Raw genomic sequence first — 25,644 nt, forward strand, 5'->3', positions numbered from 1 at the left:
GGAATTTGAACAGTGAACAGCAGAGACATCTTGACTGTGTTTCACCATGTCTGGGCCTCAGCGGGAAGACTCGAGGCTGGGGCTGGACTCACCTGAAGACTTCTGTACTCGTGTGTCTAGTGGCCGGTGCAGGATGTTGACTGAGACGTTATCTGTGGATGTCAGCTGGAACCTTTATATGTGGCCTGTCACGTCACCTGGCTTTTGCAAAACATGGTGGCTAGGTTTCAAACCTAAGTCTTCTGAGAGAGCCAGGTAGAAGTTGTATCACTTTCTTATGAGCTGGTCTTGGAAATCACATCTTGGAACTTCCTTTGCATTTTTTTTTCAGTTAGTTCAGGAAAAGGAACACAAATCTGATCTCTTGATGGAGGAATATCTGCATCACAGGGAGGAAGAGCACGTGGGATTGGCTATGTATTAAGATATATACTATATTTGAAAAATACAGTGTGTCACAAGTACCTTAACCCCGAGATGATAACTTGAAGAATACTCACCATTGGCCTGAAGAGGCTGCTAAGAAGTTTGCCACCTACCTGAGCCATGGGAAGAAAAGTCAGCTGCTGGCGATCAGAGCTTCCTGAGCTGTGCCAGCTCAGCTTTGGGGGTCTCTACTCACATCACTACATTGTTAAGAACCACAGTCCAAGAAGATGACTTACTCATTGTTTTGATGCCTCTGAAACCCCAGGCCAGAGAACAGGGAAACACTCTCACTCACTCTCTCTCTCTCTCTCTCTCTCTCTCTCTCTCTCTCTCTCTCTCTCTCTCTCTCACACACACACAATGCATTGACTCTGGTAGAGAGCAATCTCTCCAAAGTCACAGTGGAAGACTAAAAATTACATAAGGAAATTAACCACACCCGGGCGTGGTGGTGCACGCTTGTAATCCCAGCATTTGGGAGGCTGAGACAGGAGGATCACAATTCGCGGACAGCCTCGGCTAGTTAGTGAGGCCCTCTGCAACTCAGTGAGACCCTGTTTTAAGATAAAGAATAATAAACAGGGCTGGGGGTGTAGCTCAGAGGTAGAATGCCCCTGGGTTCCATCCCCTCTACCACAAAAAAATAAATAAAAATAAAAATTAATTAAGCACATAAAAGGAGGCTTGGATGATGCTGCGATTGGGACACTTGTACCCCCAAACTAAATAGAATATAATGAAAAAATTAAAATTTACAATATTCAAGGAGATAAAGGAATGGACATCATAAGGGCAAGAAGAGCAAAGTATGAAAAAGAATAGGATTAGGAAAGTGTCCTATACCACTTGGGATAGTTTGGCACAATAAGGGATTGTTCTGCTTTAAATACTAGTAGTATTGGGCTAAGCGTACAGCACAGAGAATAAAGTTAAGAAGGATTATTGATCAGTCCAATGACTTGTGGCTCAAGAGAGTCATTGAACATGTTCAGTAATTCGTTGCCTCCTAAAATCCTGTAGAAATGATAGGGAAAGGACTTAAAAAATGAAATAGAATAAATTTATTTTAAATTTAAAACAGAAAATAATAAACGTTTTAGAAGTGGGAATCAGGATGGCATTGAACTTTTCATAAGTAACATTAGAAATGTACAGAAAACAACAGTTGTTTTCAAATTTTTGAGAGTTCTTTGTTTGTTTGTTTGTTTGTTTGTTTTTGTGGTACTGGGGATGGAACCCAGGGGCATTCTACCTTCAAGCTACACCTCCAGTCCTTTTTTTCATTATTTATTTTGAAACAGGGTCTCACTGAGTTTCAAAGGGCCTCACTAAGTAGTAGCTGAGGCTGTCCTCGAACCGCAATCCTCCTGTCTCAGCCTCCCAAATGAAAGAGTTCTTTCTAAAAACTCTATTCCTATCCCAACTTATTGAGTTTGGGGGTAAAATGTAATATGATTTCAGATATACATGTTCTCAACAAATTGTACCTACTACTTACCGTTTCTCAGGGATCTTCATAAAAGAATAAAACCCTTTTACATACTCATACATCATTTTTTAAAATTAAGGCAAGCTGGGCATAGTGGCTCACGCTTGTAATCCCAGCATTTGGGAGGCTAAGACTGGAGAATCGTGGTTCACAGCCAGCCTCAGCTACTTAGTGAGGCCCTTTGCAACTCAGTGAGACCCTGTTTCAAAATAAAGAATAAAAAATAGGGCTGGGGGTGTAGCTTGGAGGTAGAATGCCCCTGGGTTCCAACATCCCTAATACCGCAAAAAAAAAAAAAGAAAAAATATTAAGGCAGTGTTATATTGACTCAGTGGTAGTAAGATTAGTGAACACAGAAAAAAGGGCTGAGAATTATACTCTAGTATTAAGGTATCTTGGCTTGCTTTCCCCTTATGTCTTGAATAGAAGAAACGATTTATTTTCTTGCTTGCTTGCTTGCTTGCTTTCTGATGTCCTGGGGATTAATCCCAGGGGCATTCTACCTCCAAGTGACACCCCCAGCCCTATTTTTTATTCTTTATTTTGAAACAGGATCTCATTAAGTTGCTGAGAGCCTCACTAAGTAGCTAAAACTGGCAGCAAACCTGCAGTCCTCCTGTCTCAGCTTCCCTAGTACTGGGATGGGATTACAAGCATGTGCCATCACGCTTGGCTCGAGAGACGATTTCTTCAATCTGACATTTATAGAGAAAATAACTGCTCAATTTGACTATATCAAATTTTTCTTATAAGCACACTTGTAGTTCCAGCATTTGGGAGGCTGAGACAGGAGGATAGTGGGTTCACGGCCAGCCTTAACTACTTAGTGAGGCCCTCTGCAACTTAGTGAGATCCTGTTCCAAAATAAAGAATAAAAATAGGGTTGGGGTGTAGCTTGGAGATAAAATGCCCCCGAGTTCAATTCCCAGTACCGAAAAAAAAAAAAAAAAAGAAAAAGAAAAAAAGAAAGAAAAGAAAAGAAAAAATCTGGTAAAATAAAGGATACTATAAATAGGCTAAAATAAACTTAACAACAGGCGAATGTTCTTGATACATATAACATATAAAGAAGTAATGCTCCAAATATATTAGGTACTATGAATCAGTGAAACAAAATAAAATTCTGTACAAAAAAATGGGCAAAGCATAGAAATAGGCAATTCATGAAAGAAATTTAAGTGGCCAAGAATTACTTTTCAGGGATATAATTAATATAACAGTGAGATACTATTTTATATGCTAAGAGAGCAAAAAACGAAATGGCTTGTTCATTACAGGCATACATAAGAATGTGGGTGGACAAAACCTTTCATGAAAATACAAGTTGATTGTATTTTCTCAACATCAGTATATTGAGATTAGCACATAGAAGCTAATGTAGTCATAGTATGTAAAGTTCAAAATCTGCATACATCAGGCACAGTGAATTCAATTGGAGGTATGTAACTTTGGAAAAGCGCACATCTACAGAGATGTTAACTGCCACGCTGTTTATAATTTTGGAAAATTAACGATCCACATGACCACCTGTAGAAAACAGACAGTTACATACTTGAATAATTTATATGATATAGACAGCAGATAAAATAAACAAACTAGGTCTAAATGTATACATATGACCATTTCAAATTAGTAAAAAAAGTTGTTCAACAAAACTTTGAGTCACCTTGCCCACACATGCCTGGCTGAGGTCAAACAGGGTGACAAGTTTTGTTTGTTTTGCCCTTATATTGCAAGCAACATCCTCCTCATTATCTAGTTAATGCCAAGGTGTGTGTGTGTGTGTGTGTGTGTGTGTGTGTGTGTGTGTCTATGCTCTATGCTGGAGATTGAACCCAGGGGTGTTCTACCTCCAACACTCCCAGCCCTATTTTATTTTATTTTTTTATTTGGAAACAAGGTCTTGCTAAATTGCTGAGTCTGGCTTCAAACCTGTGACCCTTCTGTCTCAGCCTCCCAAGTACTGGGATTATAGGCATGTGATACCACACCAGACACTGCTTTTCATATTTTTGTGTTTTTTTTGTTTTGATTTTGTTATATAAAACCAGCCCCAAGTGTAGTGCCAAAGTGCTGTCTAATACTCCTAAGTGAAAGAAGGCTGTGACATGCTTGTGGAGAAAATACATGTGTTCAATAAACTGCATTCAGGACCAAATCATTACAATGCCATTGTCTGATATCTCAGTGTTAGTGAATCAGTAACGCAGCGAGCAAGGTGTCTTTAAGTAGAAACACATAAACAAGGTTACACATTGATTGGTTGCCAAAAACGCTGTGAGCAGAGGATCACGGAATCCTAACCTGTATTTCTCCCAGGAGCAATGATTCAGTATTCACTAATTCAGTGTTTGCAGTAACTCTACAGAACATGCCTATTACCAATAATGAGAATTGACTTTCATATCTGAAATAAACTTTGTTTACTTACTTGCTTACTTACTGTCTGAGTCCTCCAGATAATCGTTTTCGTGTGTGTGTGTGTGTGTGTGTGTGTGTGTGTGTGTGTGTGTGTGTGTGGTACTAGGGATGGAACTCAGGGTTCATTCTACCTTCAAGCTACACCCCCAGCCCTATTTTTTTGGAAACAGGGTCTCAGTAAGTTGCAGAGGGCCTCACTAAGTAGCTGAGGCTGGCTTCGAACCAGGATGCTCCTGTCTCAACCTCCCAAATGCTGGAATTACAAGCATGTGCCACCATGCCCGGATAATCTTGAGAACCTCTGTTCTGGTTACCTGTGTAATCTCAGTGTTTACATATAATTGTCATTCGATAATTTTTGTTAAATTAATGAATAATGAATACACCAAAAAATATTTAACTTTTTCTTCCTAGATAATAAAAAGAAAATCTTAGCTGGGTGTGGTGGCGTACACATATAATCCCAGCGCTTGGGAGGCTGAGACAGGAGGATCGCACAGGTTCGAAGCCAGCCTCAGCTACTTAGTGAGGCTCTTAGCAACTTAGTGAGACCCTGTTTCCAAACAAATATAAAATAGGTCTGGGGAGTATAGTCTGGAGGTAGAAAAGCCCCTGGGTTCCATCCTCAGTACCAAAAAAAAAGTGTGCACCCATATTTTGGGGTGCCTTGTGAATATAATTATTTTTATATTAGTACATTTTAATTATACAGAACAATGGGTTTCATTGTGGCATATTTGTACATGAAAATAATATTTTGATCATATCCACCATGGCTTCCCCTATCTGCCCCCAGCCCCTTCCTCTTCTCTAATAGTCTTCCTGCTACTCTCACCATCTTCCGCTCCTAAATTCCACATATGAGGGAAAATGTGATAAAATGTGTAAATTATTTTACAGCTGTTAGTTTTTTTTTTTTTTTACTATTTATTTATTTATTTATTTCGGGTCTGGGGATGGAACCCAGGGGCATTCGACCTCCGAGCTACACCCCAGCCTTATTTTTTATTTATTTTTTAATTTTTTTGGTGGTATTGGGGTTCCTGGAAGCCCTTCTACCTCCGGGATACACTCCCACAAGCTACACTCCCAGACCTATTTTTTTACCTTTTTATGTGGAAACAGGGTCTCTTAAGCCAGCAAGGCTGGCTCCGAACCAGCGCCATCCTCCTGTCTCCGCCTCCCAAGCACGGGGATCACAAGCATGCGCCACCATGCCCGGCTTCCATCCCTAGTTTTTAATTCTTTATTTTGCAACTCTCACTGAGTTGCAGAGGGCCTCACTAAGTAGCTGAGGCTGTTCATGAACCAAGATCCTCTGGTCTCAGTTTCCCGAATGCTGGGATTACAAGCATGTGCCACCATGCCTGGTTTACAGCTGTTAGTTTTTTAAATTATATTTATTTATTTATTTATTTATTTATTTATTTATTTATTTTGGTGGTACTGGGGGTGGAACCTAGAGGCCTTCTACCTCTGGGCTATACTCCCAGACCTGTTTTATATTTTTTATTTGAAACAGGGTCTCACTAAGTTGCTGAGAGCCTCACTAAGTAGCTGAGGCTGGCTTCGAACCTATGCGATCCTCCTGTCTCAGCCTCCCAAGAGCAGGGATTACAAGCATGCGCCACCATGCCTAGCTTTACAGCTGTTAGTTTTAAACAGTTTGTCTAAACTCATACTCTCTTTACTGTTGATTTAGAAAAGCATTTGTTTTTAAGTACATTCTCTACTGCCTGTTCTAGAATATATGTATTTTTGTCCTTTTTATGACCTTTTTATGATCTGTTCCCGTGTGTGTGTGTGTTTTAGTGGTAGTCCTTTGGTTAATCCTATAAAATATCCTTAGTATTTCTCTTTCCATTAGTAACAGGTAGTGGTCATATATAAAAAACATCAGATCAAAGAAATTTTTTTTCTGCCAGATGTGATGGCACACACTTGTAATCTCAGCTATTCAGGAGGCTGAAGCAGGAGATTATGAATTCAAGACCAGCCTGGGAAGCTTCATAAAACCCTGTTTCAAAATTTTTAAAAGAGCCAGGTGTGGTGGCGCACGCTTGTAATCCCCGCGCTTGGGAGGCGGAGACAGGAAGATGGTGCAGGTTCGAAGCCAGTCTCACTGGCTTAAGAGACCCTGTTTCCAAATAAAGTATAAAAATAGATCTGGGAGTGTAGCCCAGAGGTAGAAGGGTTCCATCCCCAGTACCACCAAAAAAAAAAAAAAAAAAAAAAAAAAATTTTAAGAATTGGGTAGCTCAGTGGTAGAATACTTAGCCAGGATGTGTACAGCCCTGAGTTTGATCCCCAGTACTGCCTCAAAGTAAATCAATTAATAATAAAAATAAAAACAGACATTTTGGAAGGAATAAAATTGACCAAATCATGTTATGTGCATGTTGTTAGAAATATATAATAATGAAATAATGACTCTCACTATTATGTTTAAGTATAAGGCACTAATTAATTGTAATCTCAGCTTTTGGGAGGCTGAGACAGTAGGATCACAGTTCACAGACAGCCTCAGCTACTTAGTGAAGCCTTTTGCAACTCAGTGAGACCTTGTTTCAAAATAAAGAATAAAAGCCGGGTGTGGTGGCGCACGCTTGTAATCCCCGTGCTTGGGAGGCTGAGACAGGAGGATTGCGCAGGTTCGAAGCCAGCCTCAGCTGGTTTAAGAGACCCTGTTTCCAAATAAAATATAAAATAGGTCTGGGAGTGTAGCCCGGAGGTAGAAGTCCCCTGGGTTCCATCCCCAGTACCACCAAAAATAAATAAATAAATAAACAAATAAATAAATAAATAAATAAAAACAAATAAATAATAAAAATAAAATAAAATAACAAGTAGGGCTGGGGTTGTAGCTCAATAATAGAATGCCCCTGGGTTCCATCCCCAGTACTGCCAAAAAAAAAAAAAAGGTTTTTTTTCATTATTTCATCATTCCAGATGTTATACATACTTGCAGATGTTGACCTTTTAAAAAATTATGTAGGCCGGGCGTGGTGGCTCACACTTGTAATCCCAGCACTCGGGAGGCTGAGACCAGAGGATCCTAGTTCGTGGACAGCCTCAGCTACTTAGTGAGGGCCTCTGCAACTCAGTGAGACCCGGTTTCAAAATAAAGAATAAAAAATAGGGCGGGGGGGGGTGTAGCTCAGAGGTAGAATGCCCCTGGGTTCCATCCCCAGATCCTCAAAAAAATAAATAAAAAATAAAAAAATAAAAAATTATGTAGCTGGGCGTGGTGGCGCACACTTGTAATCCCAGTGCTTGGGAAGCTGAAACAGGAGGATCACACAGGTTCAAAGCCAGCCTCACCTATTTAGTGAGGCTCTCAGCAACTTAGTGAGACCCTGTTTCCAAATAAAATATATTTAAAAAAATAGGTCTGGGAGTATAGCCCGGAGGTATAAAAGCCCCTGGGTTCCACCCCCACTACCAAAAAGAAAATATTTATAAAAAATATATATATGGAGAGTCAGGCGTGCTGGTGCAAGCTTGTAATTCCAGCGCTTTAGGAGGCTGAGACAGGAGGATCACACAGGTTTAAAGCCAGCCTCAACTACTGAGTGAGGCTCTCAGGAACCTGGTGAGACCCTGTTTCCAAATAAAGTATAAAATAGGTCTGGGAGTATATCCCGGAAGTAGAAAAGCCCCTGGGTTCCATCCCCAGTACTACATAATAAATAAATAAATAAATAAATAAATAAATATGTGAAGCCAGGTGTGGTGGCACACGCTTGTAATCCCCGCATTTGGGAGGCTGAGACAGGAGAATTGCGGTTTGCGGACAGCCTCAGCTACTTAGTGGAGGCCCTTTCCAACTCAGTGAGTCCCTGTTTCAAAAAAAAATTTTAAAAATAGGGCTGGCGATGTAGCTCAGAGGTAGACTGGCCCTGGGATCCACACCCAGTACCGCAAAAAAAGAAAAAAAAACCTCACAACTTTTTGTTATGGAAAATTTCAAACATATATAAAAACATAGTCAACAGTGTAATAAACCCTCATGTATTTTTTGCATGAACTTTCTTTTTTTCTTTTTTCTTTTTCTTTTTGCGGGTCTGGGAATGGAACCTAGGGGCATTCAACCTCCAAGCTATACCCCCTGCCCTATTTTTATTCTTTTTAATTTGAAACAGGGTCTCACTAAGTTGCGGAGGGCCTCACTAAGAAGCTGAGGCTGTTCACGAAACGTGATCCTCCAGTCTCAGCCTCCGGAATGCTGGGATTACAAGCCTGCGCCACCACACCCAGCTTGGAGTCTGGGTCTTGATAACTAAGAGTCCTTTATAAGCTTGGAAATTAAAATTTACTCCATATTTCCATTTATTTTGTTGTCATTTTCATGACTTTTTTTGCTCTTACGATTGTCTTGTTTGTTTTTTCAAGTTGTTAGCAACAAATCCTATGAAATCAAAAGAGCTTAATAGCTTGTCTTCAAGAACATCAAAGAAACCACGAGCCACTCTTCTTTGTTGTTTGGAAGGAGGATCAACTCCAAGAACAGAGAGGGTGGTGGCAGCATTGAGAATAAGCCTCTGAGCCTTGCCTAGCCGCGGGGACGGAGGCCTGGGCCAGGGCCAGAGCATATGGCTGGCCAGGCTGGAGAAGCCCGTGGTCCCCAGGGCCTCCCTTCCCCTCGCTCTCCCCCGCGGTGTCATCTAATGCACTTCGCCCTCACCCTGTAGCCCACTGCTATGCTCATCACCAAACTCAGACTTTCCTTCCTTTATTTTTAGTTCCTATTCTCCTGACAACAGGCACCTCCCTAGGATCTGGCACAGCTGATGGCCGTCCTTAGAAGTGGCTTACCTCCCGCCACAGCCCGGTGTGTCTCTTCCCATCCCCTCTCCGCTTCCCCTCCCCCCACCTTCTCCTTCCCTGTATCCTCACCTGCCTCCCTCTCTCCTTGCACACCTTACCATACTCTCCTTTCTCCTTCTGAGACGTGCAATCCACGTGTACACGTTACCCCTGTCACCCTACAGCAGAGAGCTTGGCCGCGCTCAGCTCATCGCACAGGCACGTCTTCTGCCAGGAGCCATCTCCTCCTCCCACCGCCCCTCTTGCTCCTTGGTTGCTTTTTCCTCCTATCATAGCACTTACTGAATCGTATCATCATTTCTTGGTGTTTCCTGTCCTGGACTCTGTCTTGATGGCCATAACCATTTTGTTCAGCACGTGTCTCCAATGCCTCGTGTACTTCTTGGCATAGAAGGGATCCTCGGTAAACAATGTATTCTGCACAGTGAATGAGCAGAGCCGAATCCGGCCATCTCTAGTCCTTTTGTTGTGAAGACTGGAGAAAATGGATATGAAATATCCAGCAAGGAACCTAGGATTTAGGGCGTTCAGTAAAGAGTGACCGCAGCGGCTGTTCTTCATGACAGCCGCTGGACTGCAGAGAGTAGGGCCTGCTCCTGCTGGCAGCTGTGCTCTGCTTGGAGTTTACAATACTTCACACATAATAAACTCCTAACATACATGACCGAATTGAATGCATTTAATATATTAAGTAAGCGGCATACATGATTAATTATTCTTCTGCATATGCTTAGAATAAAAATAATGGCTCTCTTGAGCATATACTTATTTTATTTTTCATGAAGCATAAAATTGTCTCCACCCCCCACCCCTCCATCCCCGGCACAAATTGATTATATAATGGCAGTATTTTTTAGAGAATCCTAAGCATTTTATTGTCTTGAAGATGGTTACTTTTTTTTTTTTTTTCTGGTCTGGGGATGGAACCCAGGGCCATTCGACCTCTAAGATACCTACACCCCCCTGCCCTATTTTTTATTCTTTATTTTGAAACAGGGTATCACTAAATTGCAGAGGGTCTCACTAAGTAGCTGAGGCTGTCCATGAACTATGATCCTCTGGTTTCATCCTCCAGAATGCTGAAATTACAAGCATGAGCCACCACGCTGGCTACTTTTTTTTTTTTTTTTAATATTGCCAAATGTCTGTAATCTTGAATTTGAAAGAACTTACTAAATTATTTAAACATATAAAATTCTAAGCCGGGCGTGGTGGCACATGCTTGTAATCCCTGTGCTTGGGAGGCTGAGACAGGAGGATCGCACGGGTTCGAAGCCAGCCTCAGCTACTTAGTGAGGCTCTCAGAGACCCTGTTTCAAAAAAAAAAAAAAAAAAAAAGGTCTGGGAGTATAGCCCGGAGGTAGAAAGCCCTACCCCCAGTACCACACACACACACACACACACACATAAAAAAAAAAAAAAAAATTCTGACTACACATGTTTTCTTTCTTCTTAAATGTTTCTTGTTTTAAAATTCAAGAATAAGCTGGACATGGTGGCACACACTTATAATCCCTGTACTTGGGAGGCTGAGACAGGAGGGTAGCAGGTTTGAGGCTATCCTCAGCAACTTAGCAAGACCCTGTTTCCAAATAAAACATAAAATAGGTATGGGGGTGTGGCCTAGAGGTAGAAGGTCCCTGGATTCCACCCACAGTACTACACACATAAAATAAAATTTTCCAGTAATATATACTTATATGTTAGTAAATCTGCTAATATTTACTCTGTGTCACAAAAAACAAACAAGAAAAGATATTTACAGTTCCAGGTTTGGTGGCGCACGCTTGCACCAGTATTTGAGAGGCTGAAACAGGAGGATCGTGGTTTGCAGCCAGCCTCAGCTACTTAGTGAGGCCCTCTGCAACTTAGTGAGACACCGTTTCAAAATAAAGAGTAAAAAGTATGACTGGGGTATAGCTTGGAGGTAGAATACCCCTGGATTCCATCCTCAGTGCTACAAAAAAAGAAAAAATTATTTACAAGAAATGTGTTGTTTTCTTTGTATTTCATGTCCTGTACCTGGAGCAGCATCTCATTTTCATCGGAACTATTGAAAAAAGAAGAAATGTCAGTGTTATCTCCTGAAATCAGATTTGAGACTTCTAGATTCACCAGAAGTTCCCTGGACAGTTGTTTTCTTTTTGAAAATAGTTGGAGAAAAGCAGTTTTAGAAACACAAAAAATGAGAAAAGGTAACTTCATTTTTATTGTTAATTTCCTCTAGAAAACACAAAAATTGTCGAACATAGTGCCACATGTTTGCAATCCAGGTACTTGGGAAGCAAATGAACTTTTTTTTTCAAAGGCTGGGGATATCACTCAGAAGTAGAATGCTACCGGTTGCAGGGCGTGGTGGCGCACGCTTGTAATCCCCGCGCTTGGGAGGCAGAGACAGGAGGATCACGCAGGTTCGAAACCAGCCGCCCGCGCTGGCTTAGGAGACCCTGTTTCCAAATAAAAATGTAAAAAGAGGTCTGGGAGTGTAGCCCGGAGGTAGAAGGGCTTCCAGGAACCCCAGTACCACCAAAAAAAGAGAATGCTTCCGGGTTTAATTTCCAGTACTATAGAAGAAGAAGAAGAAGGAGGAGGAGGAGGAGGAGGAGGAGGAGGAGGAGGAGGAGGAGGAGGGGAAGAGGAGGAGGGAGAAAAAGAAGATGGAGAAGGAGAAAGGAAAAAGTATTCCTTTCTTAATATTCACTATTCCATGCATTATTTTCTCTGTTGGATCATACTCCTTTCTTTTCAGAAAAAGGGCTCTCTTTAAACACCTCAAGTTGACGTTTTTATGATTTAGGATACCCAAATCTTTAGTAATTACTTTGTAAATTAATAATTTCAACCCAAGTTTTAATTTTAATTTTGAATGTCTTAAATGGGGAGTATCTTATATCCCATAGTTGCTCAGTAAATACTAGTGTGAGAACATTTGTCATGTATAAGAGAATATCAATAGCTTCCCCCCTTACTTTCAAATTATAATTGTATTCTTTGTTGACCCTGAATTCTGCTTTCATTTCTACTAATGGTGATATAATTCTTGAAAATAGCAAGCCAGACATGGTGGTGCACACTTGTAATCCCCGCGCTTGGGAGGCGGAGACAGGGGGACCACGCAGCTTCCAAGCCAGCCTCACTGGCTTAAGAGACCCTGTTTCCAAATAAAAATGTAAAAATAGGTCTGGGAGTGTAGCCCGGAGGTAGAAGGCTTTCCAGGAACCCCAGTATCACCTAAAAAAAAAAGCAAGAATGTGGAAAGATTCAAAGTAGTAGATAATACAGGGTTCTTGAACAAGCTTTTTATTTACATGTGATGCTAATATTCTGGCTTTTTTTTTTTTAATGATACTAGGGATGGAACCCAGGGGCATTCTACCTCCAAGCTACACCCCCAGCCCTATTTTTTATTCTTTATTTTGAAACAGGGTCTCACTGAGTTACAAAGGGCCTCACTAAGTAGCTGAGCTGGCTGCAAGCCGGGATCCTCCTGTCTCCGCCTCCCAAATGTCCAGCTTCTTGGCATTTGTAATTAAATAAAATAATGAGGACAGTGGCCAGCTGTGAGAGACCTGTGAGGCTGTGCTTTGTCCAATGGTCTCTTTACCCCCGCCCAGCAGTAGGGCTTGGACTCAGGGCCTTACTCCTGCTAGGCAAGGGCTGCACCACCGAGCCCTTTTTGGTTTTTTCATTCTGAGTCAGAGTCTCCCTAGGTTGCTCAGGCTGGCCTGGAATTTGTGATCCTTCTCCCTCCTTGGGAGCTGCTATTACAGGGGTGTATCACTGCATCCTACTCTTACTCCGATTCTTCATCAGCCTCTAATCTAATCCTTCCTTACGGTCCCTGTGGTAGGAATTGAAAGGCATTTTTCTGTAAAGATGCTAAATAAGCCAAGCATGGTCTGTAATTCTGTTGTTTGGGAGACTGTCATGGGAGGTTCGAAGTTAGCATCAGCAATTTACCTAGACCCTGTTTCAAAATAAGAAATAGGTCTGAGGGTGTAGCTCAGAGGTAGAATGACCCTAGGTTCAATTCCAAGAACCATGAAAAAAAAAAGTTAAATAAATTATAGTTGCTAAAAAAATTATAGTTGCTTCATTTCCTTTACTCAGTGGTCAATTTGGTATATTTAGTTATGCATTTTTTGTATATAATAAAAGAAGTAGTATACACTTAACCAAGACAATTATGATATTTTTAAATTAGAATATGCCTCAGCATTTGATCTAGCAGAGCTCAAAGAATGTGTCAAGATGCCATATTTACCAGGATTGCCACTTTGCCAAAAGAACGCAAGTTCAACTCCCCTGGAGGGTCACCAGCGACCACTGCACGCTGACACCGACATGCCCACCCTCAGGTAGACCACCCGCCCATTATGCATAGCCCTCAGGACTGGTTCTAGAATATATTTCTTGAGCTGTCCAAATAATATTATTGTTGTGAAGTATTCTTGAAATAAACTGTGATATATATATATATATATAAAATTAAAAATGAAAAGTTATAGATTATATTTATCTAAGTTATTAGCTGGGCGTGGTGGCGCATGTTTGTAATCCTAACATTTGGGAGGCTGAGACTGGAGGATCACGGTTCGCAGACAGCCTCAGTTACTTAGTGAGGCCCTCTGGAACTCAGTGAGACCCTCTTTCAAAATAAAGAATTAAAAAATTGGGCGGGGGGTGTAGCTCAGAGATAGAATGCTTCTGTGTTCCATCCCTAGATCCGCAAAATAAATAAATAAATAAATAAATAAGTAAAATATTTGTCTAAGTTATTAAAACTTTACAGAAAATGTGGGGAGAGAATAAAAGCAATTATTTGATAATCTGCCCACTCTAACATATCCATTTTTATTTTGGGGTGTTGAATTCTATCCTTTATTTTCATGGATTTTATTTTAGTTGTGATTTCAGGGTACATTTAAATTTTATTTTGCCTTTTGCAAACTTGGTATTTCATATGTACTTTTTTTCATGTCATTGTATACTTCAAATGGCATTTGGGGCCACATTATATTTTCCTGATATGTCCATGGTTTATCTAACCATTGTTGGGCTGGTTTCTTTGACAGTTTTGGTTTTGTAAATAACAACACAATCAACAATTATCATACAGATAGCCTTTCTCATAATTTTTGTATTAGCTGAAGATAGATGTGAGCCTATAAAAATTACAAAGGCAAAATTACCTTCCTGAAGTAAGATTATAAGGCCGAATTGGAGATGGCGGAGGAGAAATAGTGAGATGCTGGTAGAGTAGGCGGTACCTGAAAGAGAAACGGGGCAGAGCTGCAGAGGGAAGAGGCGCCATTTGAAGCATCACCATAAAACCCGCGGAGGACGGTCGGTTTACATCGTCACCAGGACGCTGTCCTGACACGAGCTCCTTCTTGTCATTTCCCTCTGTGGTCACAGTGTCCTTGAGGAAGGTGTGTCCGGCTGCCTACAGCAATGGACGTGGGCTCAATTAAAACCAGGGCGCTGTTACGGCCTTCAACACAAAGTCGTCGTTCCCAGCCTGGAAGTCTGGAAAGCAGCCTGGATTAGCCCACTCTGCCTCTTATTTTGTAAGCACGCAGGAGCGTGTGCGGCAGTGCCAGGGGTGGAAGCCAGGGCCCTTCGCGTGCCCGGCAAGCGCTCCTTCAACTCAGGAGCTCCCGCAGCCCTGCCTCTTCATTTGGAGTACTTGTTTTCCTTCCTGCTGTTTCCATCCTATTTCAGGGTTTTGTTTTTGTTTTTCATTTGTGATTTGGATCTTTGAAAAATTATTTCTAAACATTTTACACTGAATCAAGTATAACTTTACAGTAGAGGACAATTGGAACGCATTTTGCTCACATTATGACAAGCATTCCTTATATGTAAAGTGGTGACTAAGTAGCCAGACATGGTGGTGCAAGTTTGTAATCCCAGTACTTGGGAGGCTGAGACGGGAGGGTTACAGGTTCGAGACCAGACTCAGCTACTTTTTGAGGCCCTCTGCAACGTAGTGAGGTCCTGTTTCAAAATTAAGATATAACCTGGGCGCGGTGGCGCACGCTTGTAATCCCCGCGCTTGGGAGGCGGAGACAGGAGGATCGCGCAGGTTCGAAGCCAGCCGCGCGCGCTGGTTTAGGAGACCGTTTCCAAATAAAAAAATGTAAAAAAAAAAAAAAAGGTCTGGGAGTATAGCCCGGAGGTAGAAGGGCTTCCAGGAACCCCAGTACCACCACCAAAAAAAAAAAAAAAAAAAAAAAAAAAAAGATTAAGATAGAACCTGGGCGTGGTGGCGCACTCTTGTAATCCCCGCTCTTGGGAGGCGGAGACAGGAGGATCGCAAAGGTTTGAAGCCAAGAGATCCTGTTTTCAAATAAAAATCTAAAAAATAGGTGTCTGAGAGTGTAGCCCAGAGGTAGAAGGGTTTCCAGGAACCCCAGTACACACACACACACACACAAAATTAACATATAAAAAGCAGGGCTGGGGATGTGCCACACACACACACACACACGTGACTAAGTGGCATGACATACATAAAGTGCTTGCAAAATATATATGTTAGTTTTTTTCCTGCCTTTGACACAAGTGTCTTCCTTTTAGCCATCCTAGTGAGAACATGTCAAGTTGCCTACAAGTATTTTACTCTCCTGTGCACGTTTCCCAGCGCCCTATGAATAGAGAACAGTCTTGGCAAAGCAGGGAAGTACTCTCATTTATGTGTTTTATGGACAACTCCTTACCCTCCTTTGTCTTCTTCCTATGTGCATATTTGATGTTAAAACTCTGTTAAAAGTTTAATATTTTTTCAAATTTCTTTAATGGTGATTAGAAACTTTCAGTGACTCTCAGAACACATTCTGGGAATATAACCGATAATGGTCATCTTAGAGGTGAACAGTATTTAAAAGTTGCTGCTGAGAAGCCGGCGCGGTGGCGCACGCTTGGGAGGCGGAGACAAGACCATCATGGTTTGTGGACAGCCTCGGCTACTTAGTGAGGCCCTTTGTAACTCAGTGAGACCCTGTTTCAAAATAAAAAATAAGCCCGGGAGTGGTGGCGCACGCTTATAATCCCAGTACTTGGGAGGCTGAAACAGGAAGATAACACAGCTTCGAAGCCAGCCTCAACTACTTAGTGAGGCTCTCAGCAACTTAGTGAGACCCCATTTCCAAATAAAATATAAAATAGGCCTGGGAGTGTAGCCCAGAGGTAGAAAGCCCCTGGATTCCATCCCCAGTAACACACACACACACACACACACACACACACACACACACACAGAATAAAACATAGGGTAGGGGATGTAGCTTGGAGATCAAATGCCCCTGGGTTCCATCCCAAACCCATAAAAAAAAAAAAAAAAAAAAAAAGTTGCTACTGAGCCAGGCACCACGGTGGCGCACGCTTGTAATCCCAGTAGTTGGGAGGCTGAGAGGAGGATCACGCAGGTTCGAAAACAGCTTCAGCTACTTGGTGAGGCTCTTAGCAACTTAGTGAGACCCTGTTTCCAAATAAAATAGGTCTGGGAGTGTAGCCCAGAGGTAGAAAGCCCCTAGGTTCTATTAAAAAAAAAAAAAAAAAGAAGAGAAAAGAAAAAAAAAGAAAAAAGTTGTTGCTGAGCCGGGCCTGGTGGAGCATACTTGTAATCTCACTACTTGGGAGACTGAGACAGCATGATCATGGCTTGTGTACAGCCTTAGCAACTAATGTGGTCCTCTGGAACTTTATGAGACCCTGTTTAAACAAATAGGCTGGGGATGGAGTGCAGAAGTAGAATGCCCTGGGCTCAATTTCCAGTAATAAACACACACACACACACACACACACACACACACACACACACACACAGAGTTGCTGCTGAGCCAGGTGTGGTGCTCGCCTGTAATATGTAAAGTGGTGCTCTTTTTATTTAGAAGGTTCGAAGCCAGCCTCAGCTACTTAGTGAGGTTCTCAGCAACTTAGTGATACCCTGTTTCCAAATAAAATATAAAATAGGTCTGGGAACAGAAATAGGTAGAAAGCCTCTGGGTTCCACCCCCAGTACCACCAAAAAAAAAAAAAAAAAAAAAATAGGGCTATGGGTGTAGCTCGGAGGTAGAATGCCCCTGGGTTCATTCCCCAGTACCATAAATAAATAAATAAATAAGAATGATATGTAGGAGAAGTTAGACACACTACTCATCTACTGGAAAAATGTACTAAGAAAACCCAAGATATTAGATAGATTGGTTCATACATCTGCTTCTGATTGAATTCATTGATAGAAGAAGTTTCCCTTTCTTTAACATTTACAATTAGTATCCATGTGATATCATTTAATGGGTTTTGGAGCTGGATGCATAGTGCATGCTTAGCATGCAGAAGGCCCTGGGTTCAATCTCCGGCATCAAAAACCAAAATATGCAAGTGAGTTTCATTGAAAGTACGTTGCTTGCCTCTTATCATATCCTTAAAGTTAGTGTACCCTGGATTTATATACTTGTAATTTATGATAATCTATAACCTTTAGGATTAAGAAGACTAAGGGAACATGCCCTGTCGGGCCACTTCAGGAGAAATCAGAAGGTAAGTGGCCTCCTTTTTCCCCCACCCTCTGTTTCCTTAGGGTATCACACACTTTTTTTTTTAACTTTCCTTCTTTCCACTGATTTGCCTTTGCTTTGTTTAGTGCTTCCTTTAAGCATTATTATGTGGACTTAGAGGATGTTGGGTTTGTTATATGCATACCTGTATCATCTTAAGACCTGGAGCTAGGCCCTCATCGTACCTTACCTGGGCCACTTAGTAACCTGCAAATTGGTGGTCTTGCTTTGAGTTTCTGACCCTTGAAGTCCTTCAACACTGTGACAAAAGCTTGAGAACTCAACCTCTAGTCATATCAAAACAGTAATTTGGGTCACCTGCAGCCTAAAGTATGAATTACGAATTTCTTAGCCTGTCTTTGAACACTTTACCACCTTCCCCTGACTTTTCCCTCTAGCTTCATCTTCTAATTAGTTTTATCAAGAATCCTGTGTGTCAAAGACATCTCACTGCAGAGACTCATCCTTATAGAGTCAAAACAGAAGGCAGTTCATTAATTCACTCACCAAATATAAATGGAGTCTCTATTATGTGCAGGTTTTGTCCTAGGTGCTTGGGCTTAGGGACAAATCCTCAAATAAAACTAAGATTTCTGTCCCTGTGGAGATTACATTCTAGTGAGAGAATATAGCCCACGTACACTAGGATCGAATCAATAAGTCCATCATATAGCATATTAGAAATTGAGTGTAATAGAAGCAACAACAAATAGAGTGAGGTAATTAGGATATGGGTAGAGAAGGGTGATCTACAACTTTAGATCGAATGGTCAGAGTAGGTTGGTTAATTGAGAAGGTAGTATCTGAGCAAAGGCTTGAAGGAAGCGAGGGTCCAAGTCATTCTGTTAGGGCCAGCAATGGTCCCAAGACATACAGTGTCTGGCCTGTTGGAAGAACATTAGAAGTGTGGCGTGGCTAAGTAGTACAAGAAGAAGTGAGAGAAACAATGGAATGTCTAGTCATGCAGGGTCTTACGAAGGACTTTGTAAGCTTGGGAGGCAAAAACAAGGATGCTTTTCAGCTTTGAAGCCAGTCTGAGCAACTTAGAAAGACTCTCAACAACCTAGAAGACCTTCTTTCAAAACAAAAAATAAAATAGAGCTAGGGGTGTAACTCAAAGGCAGAATGTCCCTGGTACCACATTAAGAAGGAGGAGGAGGAGGAGGAGGAGGAAGAGGAGGAGGAGGAGGAAACTGTATTTAACTCTGATTGAAATAAAAGATAATTTTATCAAAAGAATGATTTTAATGTGATCTAAGTTTTTAAAAGAACACCATGACAGAGCCGGGTGTGGTGGCACATGCTTGTAATCCCAGAGCTTGGGAGGCTGAGACAGGAGGATCACACAGGTTCAAAGCCAGCCTCAGCTACTTAATGAGACCCAGTTTCCAAATAAAGTATAAAATAGGTCTGGAAGTATAGCCCAGAGGTAGAAAGCCTCTGGGTTCTACCCCCAGTACCACATACACACACACACACACAAAAAAAAAAAAATAAATAAATAAATAAATAAAATAAAAAAATAAAAGATCACCATGATGACTGTCATCTATTTCAATGGACATACTTTCTAAAAAATGATCTGAAAACTTTCCCCTCTGACAGTGGTGAAATAGCTTGTATTAGAGCAGTTTTATCAGCAAGCTGCCCAAGAGGTCAAGATCCTGGAGGAATAAGGAAAGAGAAGCGAGCCCAATTCTGTGAGCAGTTTCTCTTCCAGGTGTTTTTCTATTCTCCATAGAAATGTGAATTGAACAGTATTTCAGGAAATCAAGCAGAAAATAGCTTCTGGGAGGCTAAAGAACTGAGCAGAGAATTCAGTAATTGAACATTTTCTGTGGAGATGAAGGGCCTGCCAAGATAGAGAGCCCTTGGTAAATACCCCAGTGTTCAGTGAAAACTCCTGAAGGATTACCTACTATAAATAAAGGCATATCTGTCTTCCAGAAAAAAATCAGATTTTTTTCCACACTATAAGACAAATCCAGCTGGCGCACGCTTGTAATCCCAGCATTTGGGTGGCTGAGACCGGAGGATCGCAGTTCACGGACAGCCTTAGCTACTTCGTGAGGCCCTCTGCAACTTAATGAGACCCTGTTTCAAAATAAAGAATAAAAAATTGAGCAAGGGGTGTAGCTTGGTGGTCAAATGCCCCTGGGTTCCATCCCCAAACCCGCAAAAAAAAAAAAAAAAAAAAAAAAAGCCTTGCAGGTTTTCATATGCATTTAGAATTTCATTAACGGTTACTAAACATAAAATGACAAAAACCAAGAGAAGAAATAGACAACAAAAGCAGAGTTACATACATACTTAGTCTTTTGGGGCTGCTATCACAAAATACCAGAAACTGGATAGCTTATAAACAACAGAAATTTATTTCTGTTAGTAATTTAGTAACACAGCTATGTTTAGATATAAAGAAATAAATATAATCTATATTTGAATGACCAAATGCCAATAAGTTGCTGAGGCTGGTCTTGAACCTGCAATCCTCCTGTCTTAGCTTCTCTCCCAAGTACTGGGATTATAGGTGTGTGCCTCCATACCCTATCACAATTCTTTTTAAATTAAAATCTCTTAACACCGGGGCGTGGTGGCGCATGCTTGTAATCCCAGCATTCAGGAGGCTGAAACTGGAGGATCTCGGTTCGCGGACAGCCTCCGCTATACTTAGTGAGGCCCTCCGCAACTTAGTAAGACCCTGTTTCAAAAATAAAGAATAAAAAATGGGGCTGAGGGTGTAGCTTGGAGGTAGAATATCCCTGGGTTCTATCCCAAGTACCACAAAAAATTTTAAGATCTCTTTTATCACAAGAATTTGAGAATATAGTTGGGTTTGTTTTGTTTTGTTTTTGGCAGTTTGATCTTACACCCATCCACCTTGCTAAAGTTCTTAATATAGAGATTATTTTCGCTTGTCAATGCAGATTATCATAATTGATCATCAGTAATGTCAGTTTTGTTTCTCTCTTTCTGAAGCCTATGACGTTCTTTTTTAAACTAAGCTACCTAGGCCCGGCATGGTTGCTCACGCTTGTAATCCCGGCGCTTGGGAGGCGGAGACAGGAGGATCGCGAAGGTTTGAAGCCAGCCTCTCTGGCTTAAGAGACCCTGTTTCCAAATAAAAAATATAAAATAGGTCTGGGAGTGTAGCCCGGAGGTAGAAGGGTTCCATCCCCAGTCCCCAGTACCACCAAGAAAAACAAAAAGCTAAGCTCCCTAGAATGCAATGCAAAATAAGAGTTAAGAGTGGGCATCTTTGAGTTGTTTATGATTTTCAAGGGACTGCCCTTAATAGCTCCTCGGTAAGACTGAGGCTAGCCATGGCATTATTTGAGCTGTTTCCTTTCTCAGAGAGAGGCATGGACTTGAAGTGAGAGTCAGAAGGAAATATGCCAAGAGCTATGTGCATGTGTGCTTGTATCACATTGAACCACACTATAATGTATGACTGCAGTGTGCTAATAAATGTATAAAAATGAGTCTAGCGAGCCGGGCGTGGTGGCGCACACTTGTAATCCCAGCATTCGAGAGGCTGAGACTGGAGGATCGTGGTTCCCGGACAGCCTCAGCTACTTAGTGAGGCCCTCTGCAACTCAGTGAGACCCGGTTTCAAAAGAAAGAATAAAAAATAGGGCAGGGGGTGTAGCTTGGAGGTCAAATGCCCCTGGGTTCCATCCCCAGACCTGCAAAAAAAAAAAAAAAAAAAAAAAAAGTCTAGCTATAAGTTTGGAGCGGTCCTTTAGTACTTTAGTAAGTTCAACTTTCCTTTAATTTGCTAACAGCCTTTTTCATAAATGAGAATTTTCTCAGATTGATTGAGAAAGTCATACAACTTTTAAAATGTAACATTTATAGATTTTATTGACACTATGATGCCCTTGTTTCCATGGCTTAGTTATCTTTTCAATGTACTGCTGTATTTAATTACCTCATGTATTATTTGGGATTTTAAAAACCTATATTAATGAGTAAGATTGCCACTAATTTTTATTTTGGCCAGGTGTGGTGGCGCATGCTTGTAATTCCAGCATTTGGGAGGCTGAGACTGGAGGATCACAGTTTGCAGACAGCCTCAGCTACTTAGTGAGGTCCTCCACAACTTAGTGAGACCCTGTTTAGAAATAAAGATAAAATATAGGGCAGGGGGTATAGCTCGGAGGTTAAATGCCCCTGGGTTCCATCCCCAGATTTACAAAAAAAAATTATTTGATTTTGTCCTTGTATGGATTCAATGACAAGATGATAATGGCTGCCTGGAGTGAACTGAGGTATTTATTCTCTATTTTCTGAAGGACATGACCTAAAATTGGAATCATTTCTACCTTGAAAGTCTATTAGAATTCATTTAAAAAATTATTTGGGTTACTTGTTTTCTTTGGGAGAAACTTTTAATACTTACTCAATAATTTTAATTTTAGGACTGTCAAGGCATTCTAGTTCTTCAATCAATTTTGGTAAGTTATATTTTCTAGAAATGTTTGTCTTTTTTCTAAGTTTTAAAATTTATTGACACGTTTCATCTGCTCTTAGCTGCACTTCTGTCCCTCTTCCCTGGTAAGGCATTTGTGCCTTATTTCCTTTTTTCCTTGAATAATCTTAAAGGAAGGTTTTCTTTTTATTAGTCTTTTTTTTTTTTTTTTGGTACTGGGGATGAAACCCAGGGGCATTCTACCTCCACGCTACACCCCCAGCCCTATTTTTTAGTCTTTATTTTTGAAACAGAGTCTCACTGAGTTGCAAAGGGTCTAAGGTAGCTGAGGCTGTATGAGAACTGCGATCCTCCTGTCTCAGCCTCCCAATTGCTGGGATTACAAGCATGCACCACCACGCCTGGTTTATTCTTTCTTTTTTGTAGAAAATTAGAATATGTGTACACATTTTTCTAAATATTTAAGAATTTTTAATAAGTTTGTTGTTAACAATTTCCACCTTAATTACATTTGACTATGTGATACTTATTCTTGGACATTTTTTGGGGGGTGAAGTTTGCTTAATGCTTAGAATCCAGCTTTTTGTTGCCGGAGGATTTTTCAAAGTGCCAAGCTCAGTGGCAGTTGTTGAAGATCAAGAATACATTCTCAGGATGCCCTCAGCCCCGCAAAGCCTCTGTAGCTCTCATTTTCTTTTAGCTGAAAATTAAAATTCCAACCCAGAATGTAATTAAAATGTTAGATCTTGCTAAGAACAGGAATCAGGAATCAAGATAATATTCTTTCCTTTTATTTTTAATTGGAGATAGAATCCAGGGGCTACATTACCAGCCCTATTTTATTAACTTATTTATCTTGAAACACATTCTTTGTAAGTTGCTGAGGGTTTCGAAAAAATTCTACCTTTGAATCTTTGATCCCCCTGTCTCAGCCTCTCAAGTATTGGAATTATAGATTACTGGATTGTACCACCATGCTCGGCTCTGATCATATTCTTAAAGCTCAATTCTCTCTTTTTCTGTCTCTCTCTGAACTTTCCAATCCGTTTGTACCTATAAATTATGCAAAATAGACAAAAATAACACTTGCATTGAAGAAGTGAAAACGTTCACAATTGAAACTACTCGAATAAAGTTAAGTAATTGTATTTTAAAGCAGTATGGGTCAGTATATTATTTTCAAAGGCTCCATGTTTCTAAATTAAAATATTTATATATTAAAGGGCAATATCTCACCAGGCGTGGTGGCGCACGCTTGTAATCCCTGCGCTTGGGAGGCTGAGACAGGAGGATCGCACAGGTTCGAAGCCAGCCTCAGCTACTTAGTGAGGCTCTCAGCAACTTAGTGAGACCCTGTTTCAAAATAAAAATATTAAATAGGTCTGGGAGTATAGCCTGGAGGTAGAAAGCCTCTGGGTTCCACCCCCAGTACCACAAAAAAAAAAAAAAAAAGGGCAATATGTAGTGATTACATGGGAACTTTGAGCTTGATGGTTCTGGGTTGAAATCCTGCTAATTATAGTTATTAACTACGTGCCTTTGGCAAGTTACTTAGCCTCCCTAAATTACTTTTGTAAAATCTGTAGTTCAGAATAAAATTATTACTTCATAGTGTTGTTGTGTGGATGAAATAGATGTAAGCCGGGCGTGGTGGCGCACGCTTGTAATCCCCGCGCTTGGGAGGCTGAGACAGGAGGATCACACGGGTTCGAAGAAAGAAAGAAATGTAAAGTACATGATAAAGATGATTTAATAAATTTTATCTATTATTATTATTACTATTCTATCCTAGATGTTTAATTAATGGTGTTTTACTTAAGAGAATGATTTCATTCATAGTATAATTTTATTCTCTTTCATTCACCTATATAATATTTTTTTTTGTGTGTGTGTGGTACTGGGAGTGGAACCCATGGGCTTTTCTACCTCCGGGTTACACTCCCAGTCCTATTTTATACTTTTTTTGGAAACAGGGTCTCACTAAGTTGCTGAGAGCCTCACTCAGTAGCTGAGGCTGGCTTCGAACCTGTGAGATCCTCCTGTCCCAGCCTCTCAAACACGGGAATTACAAGCGTGCGCCACCATGTGTGGCATTCACCTATGTAATTTTATAAGAAACTTTTTTTATGGTACTGGGGATTGAACCCAGGGATATTCTACCTCCTAGCTACACCCCTAGCCAGCCCAATTTTTTATTCTTTATTTTTGAAACAGGGTCTCACTAAGTTGCAGAGACTCTCATTAAGTACCTGAGTCTGGCTGCAAACCTGAGATCCTTTTGTCTCAGCCTCCCAAGTACTGGGGTTACAATCATGTGCCACCACCCCTGGCTGAAACTATTTTATTGGAGAAGATAACTTGATGGGTGTGATAGTATGAAAAAACTTAATTATTTATGTTTTTATGGAGATTTTGTTTTTTACTGGAATCAACTTTCACAGCCATCTCATGTTTTAAGAAGCACAATACAGAAGACTCATAATTAATTTTAGACAATTATATAAGATGATGATTGATGATGATGATGATGATGATGATGATGATGATTTATAGTACTGGGATTGAATCCAGGCTATTCTCCCTTTTTTTTTTTTCTCCCTGGTACTGGACATTGAATCCAGGGGCATTCAACCTCGGAGCTACACCCCAGATCTATTTTTTTACTCTTTATTTTGAAACAAGGTCTCTCTAAGTTGCAGAGGTCCTCACTAAGTAGCTGAGGCTGGCCTTGAACCTGTGCAATCCTCTGTCTCGCCTTCCAAGTACTGGGGTCCCCCATCCTTTTTTATTTTTCATTTTGAGACAGGTACTTGCTAAGTTTCCCAGGCTGATCTTGAAGTAGTGATCCTCCTGCCTCAGCCTCTCAAGAAGTTGGGATTACAGGCAGGCACAATTCAGCTAATAAAAGCATTATTTTTTAATTAAATATTTTTTAGGTGGCTTGCATCACAGTCACAGCCATGGCAGAAGTTGGCTTTGGCATTTGTAACTCTTAAGTATACATCATATGAACTATTCATGTTTTATGATTACTTGTGGAAGAAATATTTTGTTCATTGTATTTTGTAGAATGTTGTTTACGTATGCCTAATTTAATTAAAATAGCTAATTTTTTTCTTCCACAGGCACTGGCTTCATGGACCCTCTCACTGGAGCATCCTCTCAGTACTTACAAAGACTTTCCAAGATGGCCATCCTCGAATACAGTACCATTCGTCAGGAAACAACCAAGAAGTCAAAAAAGGGCAAGAAACGAGACTTACGAGACTGCTGATAAATTATCATGCAGTGTGATGCTTTCTTCACTGGCTTTTAAAGTTTACATTTGCTTTATTTCCTTCTCTTCATGATGTACAAGGATTTACATAAAAATGGAAATATAAATAGGAAATATTTTACATTATATATGGAATAATTTGTATTTTGTTAGCTTTATAAAGAGAAACTTAGATGACGGGAACATAAGCATAAATTATATTTCA

General features: G+C 40.7%; 1 protein-coding gene across 1 annotated transcript; it reads left to right on the top strand.

Annotated features, from left to right (window-relative positions):
• Nucleotides 1-11,234: 11,234 nt before the first annotated feature.
• On the top strand, nucleotides 11,235-25,436 carry LOC308262310 (uncharacterized protein C8orf89; the record flags this gene model as incomplete). Its single annotated transcript, XM_080694759.1, has 4 exons — nucleotides 11,235-11,361; nucleotides 13,371-13,524; nucleotides 17,658-17,713; nucleotides 25,288-25,436. 4 exons carry the CDS (start codon nucleotides 11,235-11,237, stop codon nucleotides 25,434-25,436), a joined length of 486 nt encoding a protein of 161 aa, XP_080550885.1.
• Nucleotides 25,437-25,644: the final 208 nt, after the last annotated feature.

Source organism: Muscardinus avellanarius, assembly GCF_963383645.1.
Source record: "Muscardinus avellanarius genome assembly, chromosome: 4".
NCBI lineage: Eukaryota > Metazoa > Chordata > Mammalia > Rodentia > Gliridae > Muscardinus > Muscardinus avellanarius.